The sequence below is a fragment of the Portunus trituberculatus genome, chromosome 20 (genome assembly GCF_017591435.1).
Source record: "Portunus trituberculatus isolate SZX2019 chromosome 20, ASM1759143v1, whole genome shotgun sequence".
NCBI lineage: Eukaryota > Metazoa > Arthropoda > Malacostraca > Decapoda > Portunidae > Portunus > Portunus trituberculatus.
In genome coordinates, this window is record NC_059274.1 from 16,316,790 (window position 1) to 16,339,289 (window position 22,500).

The 22,500-nt window shown below is 41.9% G+C and overlaps 1 protein-coding gene across 1 annotated transcript; it reads right to left on the reverse strand.

Moving 5' to 3' along the window:
• Positions 1–2,874: 2,874 nt before the first annotated feature.
• On the reverse strand, positions 2,875–17,442 carry LOC123506702 (prestalk protein-like). The gene is made up of 29 exons (XM_045258971.1): positions 17,260–17,442; positions 16,358–16,466; positions 15,994–16,053; positions 15,235–15,372; positions 14,732–14,860; positions 14,488–14,607; positions 12,976–13,101; positions 12,713–12,835; positions 12,460–12,585; positions 12,017–12,142; positions 11,749–11,874; positions 11,492–11,617; positions 11,231–11,362; positions 10,925–11,050; positions 10,309–10,434; positions 9,618–9,743; positions 9,300–9,425; positions 8,907–9,035; positions 8,584–8,712; positions 8,358–8,486; positions 8,109–8,234; positions 6,957–7,082; positions 6,157–6,282; positions 5,870–5,992; positions 5,465–5,590; positions 4,698–4,823; positions 4,436–4,561; positions 3,440–3,565; positions 2,875–3,140 (listed from the first exon to the last, which is right to left on the reverse strand). The coding sequence occupies exons 1-29, from the start codon at positions 17,353–17,355 to the stop codon at positions 3,016–3,018; spliced, it is 3,558 nt and encodes a 1,185-aa protein (XP_045114906.1). The 5' UTR covers positions 17,356–17,442; the 3' UTR covers positions 2,875–3,015.
• Positions 17,443–22,500: the final 5,058 nt, after the last annotated feature.

Here is a 22,500-nt window from a genome sequence, read left to right on the forward strand (position 1 = left end):
TATATATATATATATATATATATATATATATATATATATATATATATATACAGTGCTGCCAGATCAAGTTGCCAAAAGTTCCTGCTTTGCCTAAAAATATTTCCCTATTTAGCGCAGCATTTCCTGTCGTAATTTTTAACTTCTTACATACGTACATACACACATTCAAAAGTTCCCTGTTTTGCCTAAAATATTTCCCTATTTGTGTGTGTATATATATATATATATATATATATATATATATATATATATATATATATATATATATATATATATATATATACACACACACACACACACACACACACACACACACACGAATATATATATAGCTGTCATAAGTTCAGCTATCAAGCAGGGGCGAGGGAAGGAAGGGGAGGGACGATATAGGGATCTCATACGTGTCATGACACTGTTTGGGTGAATACGGGTCTCTATCGGTCTCGTAGAAAACAGGTTCAGCTAGCTAGCCAGGGCGAGGGAGGAAAGGGAAGGGACGGTATACGGGTCTCGTACAAGTCATGACGCTGTTTGGGGATGAGGGAAGGAAGAGTGAACGGTAGAGGAAGGATATAGTGATCGAGAGAGACCTCAGAAGTGGATTGAAATTCAATTGAGAGGGAAAGGAAACAATAAATAATTGATAAAAATTAATACAAATAATTATTGTACGGATGACGGGTGAAGAGGATGGGAGGAGGACAAGGGTGGGGACTGCGGATGAAGGGTGTGAGTCCGTTGGTCAAAATTTCCCTAGATTTTGTAACATTTTGAATTTTCTTCCCTGTTTCCCTGTTGAGACCTAAATTTCCCTAAAACAGGGAAATCTCCCTGCATCTGACAGGTCTGATGAATAAGTACCTATTTCAATAGCAGCATAATTTGTCTCTTCATTCTTTCTTGCTTTGTGATTTTTATAATGTCATCTGACAACACACATAGTGATCGCCACAATCGCCGAGGAACTCTCTTTCAAATAGTCAATGGTTAGCAGCATAATGACATTTAGATGACAGAGATATTTTCAGTACAACTATTTTTCTTGATTCATTACGTGTGTGTATGAGTGTGTGTGTGTGTGTGTGAGAGAGAGAGAGAGAGAGAGAGAGAGAGAGAGAGAGAGAGATCAAAGAGCCTCCATATCGCCTTCTTTGAACGCTTCACAGGCGATGTTGGCGTCCACTGAGCCTTCTTTGAACGCTTCTAGGCGACGTCGTCCAGTGGTTCCCAAACTCTTTTCTGTCATTTCCCCCTGCACCCAGTTCAACCATCCAGATTTCCCCCTGCACCCAGTTCAACCATCCAGATTTCCCCCTTCATGTATTTGAGAGAAAGACCAGTTAAAACACACTGAGACTATTTACTAATTTATTTTTCAAATGTACAAATATACTGATAAACTTATAGTTACAGAGTAAAGTGGATAGAGCAGTTATAGTAACAACTAAGCATAGCCATAGAGAGCGGTTACTAACAAATATAAGGACTTTTGATTTGACTGAGATTTTTTTAGTTAGTAGGTAGTGTAATTATTTCCCCCCTGGTAGCTTCAAATTTCCCCCCCAGGGGGAAATTTCCCCCAGTTTGGGAACCACTGACGTAGACCTTGCCCGGTCGTTGCTTTGGCGATGCAGGACGACAGCTGAAGGACTCTTTGGCGTTCTGCTAAGACATCGGTCGCATCTCGCACCTGCTTGGAGAGAGTCACGCTACTACCATGAACAATGAAGTCCTATGCCATGTTGTCCTCCTGTTAGGCCACTATGCCATTCACTACATCATATTTATAGGGCTACCATTCTCAGAAGGACACTGGTCGTGGAAATAAGAAAGAAGAAAGAGGTGGGGTCCGCTCATGCCTCATGCAACAGAGAAGGTTAGAATAGGGGACTACAATCAACTCATGTTAGAATATAAGGCTGGAAGATGAAGGATCATTCTACAACTATCTGTGAATGAAATCTGCAATGTTCTACGAATCATTACAACGGGTTGGGCCCTGAATCACAAAAACAAATACCAATTTTTAGATAATTTCAGGAACCAGTTCTTAAATTAGCTTTGAACCTCCAGTGTCAATACCGAATGGCGCGTAACACAGTGTTTGTTCCAGAAGTCTGGCAAGTAATCTGAGAAGAAAACAAGCATGAAATTATGACCTGTTCTGAAGTCGCACATTAGTCCCACAGTGGAGGCGGTGTTCCTTGTGCTTGGCTGCAGGCAGCGTAGTGGTCGCACTGAGGAACCACAAAGGACGCTGATGAAAATAAATAAATAGATAAATAGATAAAGCTGACGACCAAACTACCTCCTCTTCACGATCTTACCGCTCCTTGTAGGTTCATTGAAACTCCGTTGTGCGCCACTGGTGCCTCCCTGCCACGGCCCAGTTTGACGGGGACCGAGCTGCACAAGTTTTCATTCAGCCTCTTGAAAATGGTCGCCAATCTGTAGCGCCCTCCACTTTCCATCCATGTCTCTACTGCCTCCATGAAGACCTTTCTGCCTCCTTCCTGCCTCTTCCTGACGACCACTGGCGACTAAACCATTTTACTTGCCCAGAAGGGTCGTACAACGGTCGGCACTCCATTGGGACGGAAAGGTAAAGAGTGGGCTTTCATATATGAGATACCGATTATACTTCCTCTAGGCCGTAATTCCCGTGAAAAGCCAACATTGTATAAGAATGTTATGAACTAATTCAGTTCGAAAAAAAAAAATGCTTAGATATTTTGAAGGTGTTTCCATTTCTGGTGAATAAGAATTTTCAAGGTGTTTCCATTTCTGATGAATAAGATATGTGATTTTTAGTGTTTGTTTTTATGGTGTTGTTGTTCAGTAGATTTATTTTAATAGGACAAGAGAGTGCACTCAAAATTTTTCATGGTTTATTTATAGCCTCAGTAAGCATTATCTTCAGTGGATAAAATAAGCACATAGAAGGCTTGCAGGGCAGATCCCGGATAAATACCCATTACGATAACAGTATAATTTGTTTCTTTATTTAATCTTGCTTTATGTTGATACAACACAACACACGCAGTTATCACCACAGTCATCAGTTCCCTGAGTTTCAAGAGGCAGACAGCTTGCGCGGCAGACACCAGTGTTGCTGTCACAGCTTGGTTCCAGGAGGCAAACTGAGCAAAAGTCACCAGTTAGTAGTATAGCTACATCTTACATTTAGATAACATCCTTACATTCCGAACAAGCCAGATATAAACACGTTATTCCAGATAAGGACACGTTATTCCAAGTATTTTTTTGTTGATTCTATGAGTGTATGAGAGAGAGAGAGAGAGAGAGAGAGAGAGAGAGAGAGAGAGAGAGAGAGAGATAATTGAATAATTAATGAAGTTCAGTTTTCTTTTACTGTGATTTTAATGTAAAAGAAACTTGATGGTATATGCAAAAAAGAAAGTATTAGAAGAACACTCACTGTCCTTAGGGATGCAGCAGCAATAGCCGTTGTAACCCTCGCAGCCGTCAGCCGCTTCCTGCTCCAAGGAAGAACATTTCCTCTTGATGGCACCCGATGCCTTGAGACACCTGTCTGCTGCAGCGGCTGTTTGTGGGAACAGTGATGTTTCATGTTACTCTCTAAAGTATTACATAGCCTCAGAATACATCGGATTACATGTCTGCATAACTTTACTAGACTTCACACAAGATTTTATAAATTTTATTTCTACCTAAAGATGTCAAGGAATGCGTAAGTCCTTTATAATTAATTTTCAGAATTTATACAAGTGATGTCGCACCTGACAAATGGGCTGGATTAGGAGTCGCCAACTTTTAATTTTGAGTGAAGGATGTGAGTTTAGTAAGTGCATGTAGTTTTGTGAGTAGGAGAGGGCAGGCTGTGACTGCCCCTTTGAGTTGAGAGACACAAATGGAAACGTTCAGCGAGATCACAGCTTCCTTTAATGGAAGGTTCGTAGCACCCCCGAGCTCATCCAGACCAGAATTGGTCCGAAGCTATCGTTTCGGTAGGGTATTGCTTAGTATGATTACTGAACGCGATACTCATTCGTTTAAACTGTAATATAATTCACTAATCTTTGATAATCTTTTATCCTGCAGTTTGTTATTATTCATTTTCTTATTTTTCCATTGTATCTGATTATTGTTTGAAATCTCATGACTCATATGCAAGTGTTCGACTCTCACCACCACACCACTGCTTGAAAACTTGAGAAAAATTATCTTCCGTTCCTTACTATCATTTTTGCCTTTCATGAAATTCTACTGCCTTAATAGAACAACATCTGCATTAGATTCATCATGACATTGTCGCAGAATTTTGTAGTGTTTGCTTTTATAGATATAATTTAATTCAATATTCATCCATCACAGACCCAATTCAATATTTATCCATCACTGAGGCGTGTGCGACTGTCCTGAACCCATCATAAACACGTGTTCATATTCTTACCGTCAATTACTGGCACGCAGCACTTGCAGTGTAAGCCGCAGTTACCATAACTTTCCTTTTCATGTTCGTGGCACTTCGTCCTGCAGAAACCTTTGTCGTGATCACAGAGGAGCATGTTTTGGCACGCTGAAAGGGAAATAATCATCTTCACGAACCTGTTGGTGGCAAAAGAGCTACGGCAAAATGTTTCCTTGTACAGGTATGACGATTGAGTTTTTTTTTAAACTGCATGTATAGAAAAAGAAGAAAAGAACACACTCACGGTCTAGGGGAGTGCAGCAGCAGTAATTGGAAGAGGAGCTGCAGCCTGCGCCAACCTTTTTCTCCATGTTAGAACACTCAGTTTTGATGACCCCATGATCTCGGAGACACCACTCAACCTCGCTCACTTACGGAAAAGATGCAAATATTACAAGATTGCTTGAAGGTTATATGGATGACATAAGAAGCTCACACCACGTCAAAATGCTTCGTCTAATAATGTTATTACACTGTGACTAAGGAAATAATTGAGCTTGATTATTACCAATACATATTCTGAGCAGCATCAAGAATTACAGATCAATTTTTGTTTTTCTGAAAACAAAGAGGTGAGTAATGTTGACGGGGTATCAAGATCAACATTTCAAACTGAGGGGAGACATCAATCTAGTTGTTCCAGAGTCAGGCAGGTGACTCTGTGCTCTCAATGTGAAAGTGAGGAGGGAAATTTAAAAAAAAAAAGTCAACCGATTACTTTTGATGTTGTGGTCATTGACATGAGTGAGGAAGAAGACACAAATGAGCTATGTCATGTATTCAGTAAAAGTCTTTATCTGCATTTTGTTGGAAATCTATAAATGTTAATAACATAGAGGCGATACTATATCTGTGACTCAATTCACGGTGGCGTCAGTATACATCCCTTCTCAGTGAGACGATATCCCTTCAACAAATGTATCTCACTAATGATTAGACCTTGATATGTTAAATGATCTAGTGGTAAAGCTACAGGTGCTTCACTACAGGCCTTGCACTACAGGTCCTTACCGCTGATCTTAGGCACGCAGCAGGTGCAGCTTGCTCCACAGTTACCATAACTTTCTTTCTCGTCATCATTACAGACATCTCGGCAATACCCTCGTCCATGGTGGCAGGCCGGGAACGTCTGGCACTCTGCACACAAACAAATACTACTTGTACGCACTTATTTAAGTATTTTTCTACAGCATGTTTGAAAAAGTAACGTTGCAAGTGTATGTGAAAATATCAGCTACTTGATTACGTATTTGTTCAGTCTTTCAATAAAAATGTTGACAATAACTTTAAACGTACAGTGTGTATGTATGTGTGTGTGTGTGTGTGTGTGTGTGTGTGTGTGTGTGTGTGTGTGTGTGTGTGTGTGTGTGTGAGAGTAATAATGATTGTGTGTGTACCATATGGCCTGCCACTCACCATCTTTAGGCGCGCAGCAGCAGTAGGAGGCGGTAGCACACCCCTCACCGACTTCTTTCTCCAGCGTATTACATTGAACCTTGATGGTGCCTCCCACATTCATGCACTTCTCTATTGCTTCCACTATGGGATGGAAAATAATGTTGAGGCTTACTCTAATATACTTTGAAGTAATGCATTGTCGGGTAGTCACATGTAAATGTGATTTGGCATTACCTTACTTCTACACCATACTGTTCATGGCTTTCATTTAATTCATAACTATGAAATGGAACTACTCTACGTACCATCAGGTGAGGGGACGCAACACTTGCAGTTGTTGCTACATCCGCCGGCAACTTCCTTCTCCGAGGAGTTGCACCAAGTCCTGCACTGGCCAGTGCCGTGTTCGCAAGTCTCAGTAGGATCACACGCTGTAACAACACCAGTGTCATTCTGCAACTCCTTCATTCCTGTCTCACTTACCCTGTTGTTGCAGCTGTTGCTGTTGTTACTAATACCATTACTACCACTATTACCACTACCACCACCATCACTACTACTACTACTACTACTATTACTATGACTACTACTACTACCACTGATGATGATGGTGATGATGTTGATGATGATAGCAATAAACACACACACTCACACACACACACACACACACACACACACACACACACACACACACACACACACACACACACACAGAAGAAGAAGAAGAAAAAGAAGAAGGCTAATTTTCCTAGAGAATATCACCTACATAAACTAAAGTATCACCTTGGTGTATTCAAATAACATTGTACACATGCTTATGAATAGATCAATTTATGGATGGCGATGATACATGGAACTCGGTAGCTTTGCTCATACAGGGACTGCCAAGTGTAGGCCTGGCGGCCTCTTGCAGCTTCCCTCTTTTCTTATGTTCTTATGTTCTTATTCAAACAACATTGTAAACATGCTCATGAGATAAATTCTACATTGGTCTTTGTTTTGCATTTCTAAAACGAGACATGGGAACTGTCAAGCAGTGTTTCTCAGGGTAATATTCCTGCTCAACTATCTGGCCATAACAATAGACTCTCTGTTTGGCACTCACGGCTCGAGGCGGAGCAGCAGCAGTACTTGTCATAGCAGCCTCCCGCCACCTGCTGGTCTGACCCGGAGCACTTGGCCTTGATCGCTCCTCCAGCGTCTAAGCATTTCCTGACTTCGCTCACCGCCGCTGCAAAGGAAGCGTTTCAGCCACTCAGTTGCACACTTTCTCCGGAAATCATTCACACATTGTAATAATCTTTGTTTAGCGCAAAATGCCTTTTAAATACTCGTACATTTGCCATTATATATATAAATATATATATATATATATATATATATATATATATATATATATATATATATATATATATATATATATATTAGCTAATATGAAACTTTTAGAAAGACATTGTGGAGGAATAAGTGTGTTTTGGGACAATAGTGTTCCCGCCCTACAAATAAAAGTAATAAACAACTCGAGCAAGTTAAGTCGTTGTGCACACAGACGCAACCTTCAGCTTTGGAGGGCAAATGAGGATAAAATAGAAGAAAACATGTGTTACCTGTTGCAGTGAGGAAAAGGTGAGCTTTGGTATAGAAGAATTCAGGGCTGGTGTCGAAGTTGTCATACATCATTTTGACTTTTGAGTGAAGGTTGTGTGTGCAGTAACTACGTGCATGTAGTGTTGTGTGAAGGATAAGAGTTGTCTTTAGAGGATAGGATGTGACGGTTTACTTGTGTTATGAGACGAAAAGGGAAACGTTCAGTGTGATGACAAGTGGGTTTAATGATTCACAACCAGTGCCTTAGACCTCCCTTGCAGTACATAGCGTACCGTGACGTATGATTGCATAGAAGACTGTTCTTAATTGTTCTGCCAAAAATTGACTCTGAAACACATTTCGTATTTTGTAAACCAGATGATGCAATGAAACTATGATACATGATACATCGGGAAAACCTACCTGCGTGTTTGTGTGCGTGCGTTCCAGGTGATGAAAAAAGGTTTTATTAGTATTATATTCTCCATAATTTTCGTCAGAAACATTTCTTGGCTTGAATACCACATTTCAGAATCTCCTCTAAATAAATGTTTACTTTGTCGAGAGAGAGAGAGAGAGAGAGAGAGAGAGAGAGAGAGAGAGAGAGAGAGAGAGAGAGAGAGAGAGAGTTAACATCTATATGTTTTCATACAAGCAGAATAGTCTTTACCATCAGCGAAGGGGACGCAACACTTGCAATGGAAGCCACAGCCGGCGGGACTCTCTTTCTCCCCAATGCTGCACCACTCGCGGCACCTTCCGTTACCTCCGGCACACGACGGCTGGCCCAGACATACTGAAGGAAACATAAAAAAAATGAAAATAAACTAACTGAATATCGATAAAGCTGTAAGATTGAATATTGCATTTTTTGTCCTGTTTCATTTGCGTATGAATCGATTAGTGAGTTAAATCTCACCATCCTTGGCGATGCAGCAGCAGTAGTCGCTGGTCGCGGAGCAGCCCCGGCCCGCAACTTTCTCGTTCTCGTGGCACTTGGTCTTGAATGCGCCGCCCGCCCTTACGCATTCTTCCAGCTCCTCGATCACTGCAAGACAAGGGTGCGTGAGAGACTAGTTCCGAGAAGCAGCATCTAATGTGTTGTTTGTAACTGTCTTACATGATTATATAATACTTGTCATTACCATCAGTCGGTATCACACAGCATTTGCAATTCAACCCGCAGTGGCTGTCCTTCTCTTCCTCTTCCCAAGTATTACACCAGCTTCGGCATTGTCCGCGCTCATGTGCACATGATGGCTGGGCTTGACAAGCTGTGGATGAAGAAACAAAACATTACCCAACACGGACAACCTCAATCCTGAATATCACGGCCCACTACTCAAGAAACACAGAGTCCACTAACGCACAAGATGAAGGCATCTATGTATGCTCAAATGTTTCTTACCAAAGAATACAAAGAAGGATCATATCTGAAAACAAAGACAAAACAAGACACAATACGAACCATCCTTGGAAACGCAACATTGGTAGGGTGACGTGCTATCTCCGAGCGTCTCATCTTCATCTGAGGAACATTTGCCCTTGAACGAGCCACCAACTTCCACGCACCTTTCCACTTCCTTGATTGATATCACTGAAAAGTGGCGCCAGTTTCAGAGTGACGAAGTCTTTTGTCGCGACATTAGCTAATCTCAAACACACTTTACAAAACAAACAAATAAACAAACAAACAAACTAGCAAACAAACACGGTGTATTAACGGTGCAAACATGTACAGACAGACTCAATCTTAGGCGAGAAAAATTAAGCTTTTCATGATCTTCGCAATTAAGAAGCAATGGAAATCAATAAACAAACAAGAAGTTAAGACTGAGTCCAGTGACTAATACGACATTACCGCCAGTGAGAGCGACGCAGCACTTGCAGTGTCCACCACAGCCCCCGTAGGTTTCCTGTTCCCAAATGTTGCAAGACGATTTGCATTGACCATGTCCACCTCCACAGGTAGGCTGGCTGTGACACTCTGCAATGGGCGATTCAACGAAATTAACCTATAAAGCATCGAATGTGGTTTGTGTTCTACAGCTGAGAGTTCATCTGTCAACACACACACACACACACACACACAGAGAGAGAGAGAGAGAGAGAGAGAGAGAGAGAGAGAGAGAGAGAGAGAGAGAGAGAGAGAGAGAGAGGATGGAAGACCAACACTCACTGTCACGAGGGGCGCAGCAGCAGTAGTCAACAGACGAGCATCCTCCAGCGACCTCTTCCTCATCGAGGGTACATTTAGTCTTGAAAAGACCGCCTGCCTTGATGCACTTCTCCAGCTCGTCCAACGCTACATAATAGAAAGCAAAACATGTAGTTAAGTTCTGAACTTGTTTCATTATTTGACACTATTAAATGGTAGTGCCTGTCCACACCAGGAAGCAATGTTTGGAAGCAAAGTTTCCAAACAATGTTTGTAAATTGTTTCCTGTCTGAACGTTAGTATACAGGTGAACTGAGTGTACAGGTTGCTAGAGTAGCCTATCTACTTTACTTGCCCTTTTCGTAATTTTAAAAGGGAGCAAAAAAAAATATAAATAAGATGGGTGAGGAAATGAAAAAAAAAAAAATATTATGGTGATTCGCTTCTATAACCTGCTGCTGCGATCTGCACTTGTTACTCTCCACAAAACTAGGGATGAATATAGCAATTCGATAAGTTCTGAAGTTTTCTCAGAAGTTTTCGGGGTGTTTTCACTGCAAGACTCGTAAAGGGACTGATACGAGTAACTGATTCATCGTCGTCTCAGCCCTTCCGTCCCCCAGCTCACACACACACACACACACACACACACACACACACACACACACACACACACGAAATATTATCTTTGGAAGATGGCTTTATTTATTACCTTCATTCTTGGGCACACAGCAGTTACATCCTGAGCTGCAGCCACCATGCACCTGGTCCTCCCAAGGCTCGCACCAATCACGGCACTGTCCTTTGCCGTTATTACATTTAGGATTGGCAGTGCACTCTGTAACAGCGATATTAAAACAAATAATCAATAATATCAAGAGAAGGCAGGGTCAGGAGTTACTATTCTATGAGGCCATACATAGAAAACGGTACTGTCACATTCCAACGAAGCACCACGTTGGAAAGAAGAAAATGGCGATTGAAGTATATTGGAAAAGAAAGAGAGGAACATAGTGAAGAAAAGTGTAGGGAAGGAAGAAACAGCCGAAGCAGAACTATACAAGAAAACCACATAGAAAATGCTCATCCAAAACAGAGACCCTGAATAAAAACAGACCGCAAGAATAGAGAACTTCCTTTTTTAATTTGGCTGAGAAAATTTCTGTTATTGTCATCTACGTGGTCAACACCAATGATCATCCTTCACACACTGCGTACTTCTCCTTCCATTGTGGTCATCTCTGCCTACACCTGTTCACCACATTCTTAGGCTATCTTCACGACAAGTATTCTTTTCATTGTACATCCAGCAAATGAGCTGATCTCACCGTCAATCGGGGCACAGCAACAGAAGTCTGGTGACGAGCAGCCTCTGCCAACTTCCTTCTCCCCCTTGCCGCAGAACGCCTTGAAGGATCCGCCGTCCGCCTTGCACTGCTCCAGGTCCAGGATAACTGCAGCGGTGGACACCAGCAAATGTGAGGCGTAAGCGTGGTTCAGAGAGAGAGAGGCATCTTCTTGTATGAGGCAAGTTGCAGTTTCTGCATTCTCTTATAAATGCTCATTGAAATTTTAACGAAAAAGATGCGACTGGATAACTTGGTGTGTGTGTGTGTGTGTGTGTGTGTACTTACGCTCAATATTGGGCGCGCAGCACTTGCAGGACGAACCACACTTCCCTAGCACCTCGTCCTCCCAGGTGTTGCAGGCGTCCCTGCAGTGCCCGCGGCCGCCGTCACACGCCATGTTGGCTTCACAGACGCTTCCTACAAAACAGTGGATGGGACATTACTCGGAGAGTATCATTTGTACTTAAAGAGGCTAGATAACCCAATCTATACAAATAAAAGGGAGGAATCGGAGCACGTGCTTCAGATTACACTAGGGATCATTACCGATCTTGGAGGTAATACAACATTTGCACTTGTTGCCGTGGCAGCCGCTGATCACCTTGCTACCGGCAGGGCAGTGCGCCCTACAAAACCCACCAGCGGCCTTACAATCGGTTTCCGGTTGGCACTCTGTAAAGCAAGTACCAAAAAATAACATTACAGCCAGAGTTTCTGACGCTGCATAAAAATCATGCACTAATGTTCATGAGAAACTGGATTTTCAGATTTACTTCTGATGCAAACACGAAACAAAGTCTCACCGTCGAAGGCTTCCACGCAACACCTACAATAGCCGCCGCACGTGCTGCCAGTCTCCATCTCGTGGTCCTTACATGTCGCCCTGCAGGTTCCCTCACCTTTGTCACAGGAACCAAGTGCGTCACACACTAGAAGAGAAACTTAAGTTAACACTTAGCAATCTATCCGAGTAGTCATATGATCGCTGACATTCTTACTGGGGATTTGTTTTCCGCAAGAAACAAAACTGTAGAGGTAACATTGGGCTGGGTAAAGTAGCAGCTAACGCACCGTCTTTCAGAGCACAGCAGCAGAAGTTAGAAGCCGAGCAGCCCCCAGCCACCTCTCGCTCCCTGGAAGTGCATTTGGACTTGATGGAGCCTCCGGCCTGCAGACATTGTTTCACCTCTTCGAATTCTGGGGACGCAATGCGAACTGTTAAGTTTTCACGCCTCCATGTGCTTTTAGCATTTATGACATTTAATCTCGACTTTTATTGTGATGAAAAAAAAAGAAGAGTCAAACACACACACACACACAAAAAAAAAAAAAAAAACTTACTGAAACACGAATATTTATGTAAAGTCGCGAGCGTGTGTGTGTGTGTGTGTGTGTGTGTGTGTGTGTGTGTGTGTGTGTGTGTGTGTGTGTGTGTAAGATATAAAATTATTTTCACAAAAAGGTAGGAGCAGAATAATGTGTGGTACCATCTGAGAGAGCGCCACTGTGCTTACCGTTGAATGAGGCCACGCAACACTTGCAGTGCGGGCCACACAGGCCGTGCTTCTCCTTTTCAGCGACCAGGCACGTGGCTCGGCAGGTGCCGCGGCCACCGTCACACACTGGCTGAGCTTGACACACTGTGACAACGGCAACAAATCTTTTATTTCATTATAAAAACATAAAATCAGTAATTGGAACACAGCAGCAGTTGTTAGTCAAGAGAAAAGGAATACATCACTGGAAATGAGGGAAGGTGACACCCACCGTCAATGGTGGCGCAGCAACAGTACTTCCTGGAGCAGCCTCCCGCAACCTCCATCTCGCCCTCTCCGCAGTGGTCCTTTAGGAAGCCGCCCGCCTTCACACACTTTTTCACATCGGAACACTCTGGTAAAGGAGAAAAAAAAAAATGCATACATGGAATCTCTGTATCCAAAATTCTACAATGACACATTGAATTTGATTGTCCCATGATTGAAGAAAGATTGTTACATGATCAAAGTAAGATTGACAATACAACAGATTACCGTCTTCCAAGGGCACACAACATCTGCAGCCTGGGTGACCGCAGTCGTTGCCAGACTTCTCCGTTTCGCCGATCAGACACGACTGTCTGCAGCTGCCCTTTCCGTTGCTGCACGATGTTTTGCATACTGCCGGAACCAAACATAATGATAACACTGCAAACTTGCTACTGGGAAAGCGAAACGAATCTCACAGTCAACAAGGCAGTGTTTGGAAGAGAATAGAGTTGCAAACGAGACGGGAAGCTTATTTTCACAAAAAATATATAATTGAATTTATACACGATACTTGAACACAAAGCATTAGTGAGCTGAGCGAAATATGACTAGTAAAATTTTTTTAGAGTATCACATTTTCGAATATTGTTATAAAACAGTCAGAATTCATTTTAGCAATTGAATTGTGGGATCATGCGTATGGCAACCCGAATTGTGAAGCCTTTAAAGGGACACGAGTGACGTATGCCAGGAGGTGGACCTGGCACGATAAACACAATCAAAAGTATACGAAGCATACGACCTATTTATATTTGTTATTTGGATACTACTACTGGTCTCTGGCAACCCCTCGCCACCCTCGCCTCTCACACAGCATCTACCGACGCACGCATACACACTGAGACAGTTACTTTCCACTCATCTCGGAAGTACGAACGGACGATTTGCAGACACATGTGTTTACTGTGTGTTTACTGGCTGATATCGTGATAACCTTCCACTGCTGGTGAAAATAAACCCAATTCTATGAAGTGACTTTCTCAACACCCCCAGCGGTGTGATAAATTTACACCAAAGGCTCGAAAAATCACTGCCAGGAACTGTTATAGCGTCACACCAAGGCAAATAATTATGAGAATTTAATAGTAGACATAGGAAAAACGAGATGATTCTGTGTGTGCAGTTTCTCTAATTATCAGCACACAACGGAGAATGAACTACACTCTGCTAATATTGCTAGACGGACAACATTGGTGTCTCTACCTTTTCAAACTTTAAATGGCCATATCTCAACATATGACTTTAGCATTAAGGTTATCTACAAAATCCACCATTTTACAAATTTGCTTGTAACTTGGTGTACACATTGATAGAGAAAAAGACTAAGACTCTCCCTAAAGTGTACAGAAAGCTTGTTATGAAATGGAAAAACAGCTTGGCAAGCTCTCATGGTGACGTCACGTAATGCAACAATAACATCTGAAATATGTGGAAATTGACTAAATCCGATATGTTCCTTCTTTTTGTTTGTTTTACGTTACTAATTTTTTTTTCCCGAAGTAAATGTCTAAAAGATGAAAAGTAAGGCCTGCATGACATTTGGATGCAACAATATGCATGATTTTATATAGTCATGAAGCCATTATTCTATCATTTATATGAATACAAGCTGATGGAAAACATGTTTTTTTGTAATTCAATTCTGGAAGTTTTGAGCTTCAACGCCTAAAACTTTTTTCTTTAATTTTGGTCCAAAGAATGTCATTGTTGATGCACGTCACTAATATTTCTACTTACCTTTCGCTAGTGACACACAGCACTTGCAGTGGGCGCCACAATGACTGGCTGTTTCCGTTTCGTCACTCCAGCATTGGCTGCGGCAATGGCCTTGTCCGTGGTCACACTCAGCGTCACACACTGTTCATAGAATACAAGTTGTATTAATACACTGTTCATAGAATACAAGTTGTATTAATAATATCTCTCTCTCTCTCTCTCTCTCTCTCTCTCTCTCTCTCTCTCTCTCTCTCTTGATGCTTACAGTCATCACGCTCGTAGCAACACTTGCAGTCGTCACCAATGCAACCGCCATCGAGCTCCTCCTCCCAAATTGAACATTCCTTGCTGCAGTGGCCGTGCAACGCTCTGCACTTTTGTTTGGGGTTGCACTCTGGAAAGACATTCACAGTTCTAATGCGTTGTATATGATCAGTCCTTCATCATTACAAATGAATAGTGAATAAATGGCTAAGCATAGCGAGCCGAAGCTTAGTAGTTTCAGAGGTCTTCCTGCTACTTCTCTCAAACTGTTCATGATAATGTACAAAAGCAAAGTTCACACAAGGCTTATTATGGGACATATTTTCAGATCGCACCGTCACAAATATTAGTCTATGTTTATATTGATCATTACATTCATTGCTTTTGGAAAAGCTCTACGCATAGTACATGGTAACTCTCGCCGGTTGCTTTCCATCTTACATACATGATGGTAAGCGGTTGCATTATTCTGTATGTTGGCTGCTGCTTTGTGTCATTACTTACTCTGCTTGACAGGAACACAACAGTAGCAATTTGGTCCCGAGCAGCCCTTGGTGATCGCCTTCTCATTCCGGGAACACTTCGCCTTACATTTCCCACCCCGCTTCCTGCACTTTTCCTTCAGGACGCATTCAGTGGAGGCTGAAGGTATACACGTGTGTGTTAGTTAGTCACAGTGTATCAGGCTACTCCTCCCTACCATCATCTTCTCATGTAACTCTACCATTCACTGCAGTAATCACATGGATATGTTACCCAACACATGCATATAATTTGGTTCACCTTTTCCTAATGCACTTTCCTTTTCCTGAACACCATCACCTTTCATAAAAATCCATATACCACCCATATCACTAATCAACAATATTTGTTCACATTTCCATAGCTATTATTGCCTAGTGTTCCACATCCAAACATGGAAACATATAAACATACGAGCAGCTTCCCACCCAGGTTAATTTTTCCCTTAACAGAGTTTAGGGTGTGATAGTTGAGGAATAAGAAGAGACTAGTGAGGAACAGCGACCCCATATGAAGATGGGATATAAGCTGAGGAAGAAGTTGAGGAATAAGAAGATATCGACGCCACGGTATAACACGTAGCAAGACTACAATGTTGTAACCCAAGCCACCTTTCACTTTTTATTTCATTGGATTGTACTTTTGCTACCGAGCCAAACTTTGTTGCTTGTCATAATTTTCCCTTTAGTGAATTGGCACAGTTATCAGAATGAAAGGAAAAGGAGGCAGTGAGGCGTTTACCTGCTTTGTTCAGTGTCTCGTCCGATGCGGCTGTTCCGTTCACATCAGCCCTTGCCATAACTGAGGAAAGGAGCACGGTGAAAAATTTTAGAGCACACACACACACACACACACACATACTGTCTGTCTCTCTCTCTCTCTCTCTCTCTCTGATTGCTATAGCGATGTTCTTCAATGTATACGTGGTCATGATTACTCTGGTAGAATGATTATTATCTTTCTGTACTTAATACATCAAATAATACTGATTAAATAATGAATGAAACAACTAACATGTTTTCAGTCGTAAAACAAAGACTGTGGTTTATAATTTGGCTTCCCTGCTGAGGGCGCGCTGATTTCCTACAAAACTTTTGTCACTCACCTTGGTGACAGCACAGGGGACAGTCCGTGACGTTGGTCAGCGTTCCAGTGCACAGACTGGCTTCTTTCACACACGTGCCGCCGGAGCCAGAGCACGAAACAGCCTCTTCCTGTAATACAAAACATGCATACGTGCAGAGGATGATTGGGAAAACAGGCTTTTGTTGTCTGCTTGCTTAGAAATGAGTTTGTATACTCATCCATGAATTCTTTACAAAATGTAGACGATGATTGCGTATGAAGGAGTTTTAATAAGTGTCGGCACACCACAGTAACGTAGGTCATAATATCTTTCTTAAGAATGCAAAAATTTAGCAAAAGTGATAAGTAGTGTTTTTTGTTGTCAGGTAGACTTTAAAAGTTGATGACAAGTACATTTTTGATGACAAGGATATAAAATGTTTTTTACAAACAGCAAAAGCCTACGTGGCAAAACCTTTCAGCTGAGAACAATGCAAATTTATAAACGATTAGTTAGAATTTGAGAGGATTTAAAAGACTGATATTTCTTTCTTTATTAGTGTGTGTGTGTGTGTGTGTTTGTGGGCGCATGGGTAACTAACAGCGTGAAGGAAGAGTTTTCAATAAGATATTGATGGATGGATGGATGGATGAATTTTAGCTTAGGCGCTAAAATATTGATGGAATGCGCCGAGGCAGAGAACGGAGACATGAACAACTCTTACTAATTTGTTTACTGGACTGAAGAGGAAATCTTGCTGAAGGCAACCAAACCAAGGCGGAAAAAGAGTAAACTACCAAATCACGGCGGAAAAAGAGTACACTGAAGATGCCAGACCATAAAGGTAATGATCCAAATATTACGAGAATTGTCTCTAAACTTTGAGAATGCAGCGCGTGTCCTCGCCGTCTGGCGGTGAGAGGGCATGAAGGTTTACGTACTTGGTGTTCATCGTCGGGTTCAGAGGCAGTTGTGGTCGCGTCTTCAGCTAGAACAGCCGCCGCCAGGATGACTACCAGCCACCAGCGAGTAGTCATGTTTAGTCCTTGGGTTTTGGACTATCTGTAAACAGACGGTATTCGCCTGAGGTAAAGCGGAGGGAGAGGAGGGCAAGGTTGTGTGGCGTCTGTCCCAGCGTTGACTTTATATACATACTATGTGGGGTCCGTAGCGCCACCTGTTACCGATGACACACACCTTGTGGAAATGCCGGAACACCTGTTCAGTAATCAAGTAGGGTGCAGTAATCAAGTAGGGTGAGATTCATGTCACTGTATGTGAGTTTACTAATATCTAAAAATTATTTCATTATCTGTGTCTAAGGTCGTAGCTTGAATTATTCTGAATGCTTTATAATTTAACTAACCCTTTCGCTGTGCTATACAACTCAACACTAAAACAAATTTGTATTTCTAAGCATTATTAGCTTCACTAATTTGTGGCCAATATAGTGTTTGGAGGTGGCTGCAAAACAAAGCGAGATTGTTCCGTGTTATTTGTAATTGTGAACAAACTCGAAAAAAGGAACATAAGTATTACTTGTTGCCAGTGAGTGTTAAGCGACAACTGAATACCTGTATATCAAGAAAAACACACATGTGACTCGTAAGTGTATCGTTAATTGCTGGTGTCATAGTTTGATGTTCTAATTTGAGCACAGTACGATGTCCTCCATGAACTGTCAAGAGGATTTAATTATTTAGGATGTAATCATCAATATATCTCTTCTTAGTGTTCTAACAAACTTTAGTATTTATGTCCAAAAATGCTTGGAATACTTATATTGGTGGAATAATTATCACGTCTGCTATAAGGAAAGTTGCTCTTCAAGGTGGTCAGTAATAAAATTAATATGATCACCTTTTAAGCCAGACAACTGAAAACCAAAGAGTCCATACAAGGACGGATAGGGCCCTTGTACGGAGTTAACAGTTAGAGGGTCGAGAAAAAACTGGCTTAGATGCCTCAAAACGCCTAACTTCCTAGCAGTCATTTCAGCAGATGATATATGAAGTTTCCAGTTTAGATTATGAGTAAAGGACAGACCGAAGATATTCAGTAAACAAGAGGACAACTGAGTGTCATTGAAGATGGGATATTTGTCAGAAGGCTTGTGTGGAGTTGATAGATGGAGGAATTGAGTTTCAGGCACTAAAAACTACTAAATTTTCTCTGCTGCAAACAGAAATTTAAGAAAGATCAGAAGTTAAGCGTTCTTTGGCCTCCCTGTGTGATCTGTTGACTTCCTGAAGGGTTGGTCGTTTCTGAAAGGACGTGGAAAGATGTAGGGTAGTATCAGCGTAAGAGGGGATAGGGCAAGAAGTTTAGTTAAGAAGGACATTGATGAATAATAGAAACAGTGGGTGTCAGGACAGAATCCTGAGGAACACCACTGTTAGTATGCTTAGGAGAAGAACAGTGGCCATCTACCACGGCTGCAATAGAACGGTCGGAAAGGAAACTTGAGATAAAGTTGCAGAGAAAAGGAAAGAAACCGTAGGAGAGCAGTTTTGAAGTTAAAGCTTTGTGCCAGACTCTACCAAAAGCTTTCATATGTCTAAAGCGACAGCAAAAGTTTCACCGAAATCTCAAGACTCGGTAAAGAACGCCATAAGATCACCAGTAGAACGACCTTCAGAATCTTCCTATTGAGGATAGATTAAAAAACTTTAGACAAACAAGGGATTAAAGCTATAGAACGGTAGTTTGAGGGATTAGAACAGTCACCCTTTTTAGGAACAGGCTGAATATAGGCAAACATCCAGCAAGAAAGAGAGGTAAAGTTGATAGACATAGTTGAAAGAGTTTGGCCATGCAAAGAGCAAACACGGAGACAGTTTGTAGAACAATAGGACAGAGCCTATCAGGTCCATAAGCCTTCCCAGAGTTTAGGCCAGCGAAGGCATGGAAAACATCATTACGAAGAACTTTATTTGAAGGCAGGAAATAATCAAAGGGAGGAGAGGAGAGGGATGAACAAGCCCAGAATCATTCAAGGTGGAGTTGTCAGCAAAGGTTTGAGAGAAGAATTCAGCTTTAGAGACAGGTGAGATGGCAGTGGTGGCCAGATGCTAGAAAGACTTTGACATTTTCTATTTATGAAGAAGTGTTTGGCAAGTTGAAGAACAGAATTGGCATGATTCAGGGCAGAAATATAAAGTGCATGAGATTCAGGTTGTAAAAGCTCAAGTATCTTTTGTGGGCAACCTCTTTATCATGTATAGCACGAGAACAGGCTGCGTTGAACAAAAGTTTAGAAGGTTTAGGTTGAGAAAAAGAATGAAAAATGTACGCCTCCATACCAGACACTATCACCTCTGTTATGCGTTCAGCACACACAGATGGGTCTCTCACATGGAAACAGTAATAATTTCAGTAGCGTAGGGCGGCGGTATCGTAGTGAATAAGGTGATGATTGGGATTGGGCAGATGTCCACCCGTAGCTTCGAATCCCACCATGTACCGCCTAACACTTTGCCATTTGTTGAGTGGTTTAAAGTTACCTACATGTCACCATGATATCCAGGTTCTAGGTGGTTACACCAAAGATGCACTTGGGTGGTGATATGGTCCCTAATATGGGTACCATTATGAATAAAATTGCCTGCACCACTAATGGGTGGAAGCTAAACAGCGCTTCCTATACATACTCTTCAAGTATACCTACAGGCGCTGTAGGACATAACATAAAAATAAAAAGAGCACTTTCCCAGATCTTCCTAACTGGTAGAGGCAAAACGCCAGACACACCTCCGCTTTTGGGGATCCTGAGGAGGGACTGGAGAAATAAGACAAGATACAGAAATGACATTCTGATCGGAGGAGCCCAACGGAGAAGATAGGGTAACAGCATAAGTAGAAGGATTAGAGATAAAATAAAGGTCAAGAATTTTGGGCGTATCTCCAAGACGGCCAGGAATACGAGTAGGGTGTTGCACCAATTGCTCTAGGACGTCATGAAGGATAGCAAAGGTGAAGGCTAGTTCATCAGGATGGTGAGTGAAGGGAGAGGAAACCCAAAGCTAGTGGTGAGCATTGAAACCTGCAAAGATGGAGTTCTCCGCGAAAGAATAGAGTGAATGAATATGCTCCACTTTAGAAGTTAAATAGTTAAAGAATTTAATATAGTCAAGAGAGTTAGGGAAGAGATAGACAGCACAGATAAATTTAGTTAGAGAGTGACTATTGAGTAGAAGCTAGATGGAGGAAAACTCGGCAGATTCAAGAGTGTAGACACGAAGGGAAATTCAAGCCGTTGCGCGTTTTGTGTCCTCTAAAACTTATTAAGTTTCCTCCACATCATATTCCTTTTTTCAAGACATATGTTCTACTATTTCTCTTCCTTCTGTAAAATACAAATGTTTTCTAAACATTTACACGTATTTTCTTTAAAAAATACAAATGACACTTTTCATCATCATTTCTTCTCACATTTGCATCTATCATACAAGTACATATACACACGCAAATATATTTATTTCATATGTCCTGTTGCACGAATTGTAACTGTTCAGTTAGTTTTATGTGGTCTATGTTTTTTTTTGTCAATAAGCAAGTAAAGAAAGGTTTTTAAACTTTCATTCGCTTGGCGTTGTTACTAGGTTTGGGCTCTGTTAGACAACGAGGTGAACACTGGCCAGAAACTTTTAGCGGAATAAATAGGGCGGGAAACTCTAATCCCGCATGAACAACATGACGGCCAGTTAATTAATCCCTTAGAACACCATCTTCTCTTACATCGGTGACCACCTCGGTTACAGACGCAACATCCAGCTTTGGAACGAAAATGAGGAGAGAGAAAGTAGGAGGGAACAGAAAAGGGGCTACTGTCAGTTGCCTCACACACCTGTCTTTCGGTGAGGATAAGATGAGGAGGTTTAGTAGAGAATAGATTGAAAATTAGATCTAAGACCACGAACGTTGCAGAAGTTAATGAACAAAAACTTGAGGGAGATATTAAGATATTTCAGGTCGCCACCGAGAGAGAGTCCTACCCGGGGACATTTATGGTCCCCTTTCCAGAAGGGGACTCCTTGGCTGGTTTTGGAGTCACCATTTTTAAAATTTCAAGTGAAGGGTGTGTGTCTAGTAAGTGCTTGTACTTTTACATAAAGGAGGAGAGTTATCTTTAGAGCACAGGCTGTCACTGCTATCCTTGAGTTGTGAATGACAAAAGGGAAACTGATCCAGATCAGCACTGGTTAGACCAGAATTGGTCCAGAACAGAAACAGTGCTATTAGACCTTGCTAGAAGTAAATTGTCGTTTCGGTAGGTGTTTACTACCTCCTCCAGTGTGTGTGTGTGTGTGTGTGTGTGTGTGTCGCGCGCGCGCGCGAGTGTGAACTGATGCGTGTTGGGTTCGTGAGTCCTTTGAACCCGCAAGTGGAACCTTTTAACCTCATATTAGGTGTACTGCTATGCGGTGCTCCCAGCCGGATGAGTTGTAAGCGGATTGTCGCTGCTCTCGTCAACGAGGTCATCTCTCCGCTGTTCTCCTTTCGCGTCAGGACTTACCTTGTTGTCGTTATGAGGGCGTTTCCTATTTTAGAGGCACAGCAATCTGATATGCATCCACCATTAGATGCAACCCATTACGCGCTCCTGAAACCCGCACGCCAGTGTTGTCACCTGAGACGACGCAGGAGCAGAAAAAAGATAGGAAAAATGCCGAAGAAGGCACGAAAACGGAAGTAACGGTAGTGAGAGGCAAAATATGAAAGAAAGAAGAGAATGGATGGAGAACCAAAAGATACCGTGGCCAAGCAAATAGGATATTCAAAAGCAAATAGTAAGATAAGTAGTGCAGATAACATGCTAATGAATCACGAGTATGTACGGAGGACAACAACATCTAGGTTTAGGAAGTTTCCACGGACTCATACATAGAGAAACGGAAGATGGCGAGAGACAAAGACGAACAAGAGATACATTAGTAAATGTTAAGACAAGTAGAAGTTATCGCAGGTCGAGGAAGGAAGATAGTGACACAGAAGACGGAGAGAGAGAGACAAAGGCGAATTAGAGATACGCAAGCAGTTACTGAGATTATAAGAAGCGACGGAACAAGAAAGGAGAGGTTTCTATAACTTTCTCCCCATAGCTAGTAATATCAGAGGACCAGTAGATACCAGATTTGCAGTCAATAAAGGGCGACGTGACCGGCGACACAGTAATATATATA

Bases quoted from the DNA above. Each gene is read 5' to 3' on its own strand.
- LOC123506702 (XM_045258971.1), bottom strand. From the start codon at position 17,355: ATGACTACTCGCTGGTGGCTGGTAGTCATCCTGGCGGCGGCTGTTCTA. The intron at 14,608-14,731 runs GTAAGCATCAAG...TTCTATGAACAG, and splicing joins TTGCTACGAGCGTGATGACT to TGTGTGACGCTGAGTGTGAC. The intron at 9,036-9,299 runs GTAATGTCGTAT...GCCACTTTTCAG, and splicing joins CTGCGTCGCTCTCACTGGCG to TGATATCAATCAAGGAAGTG.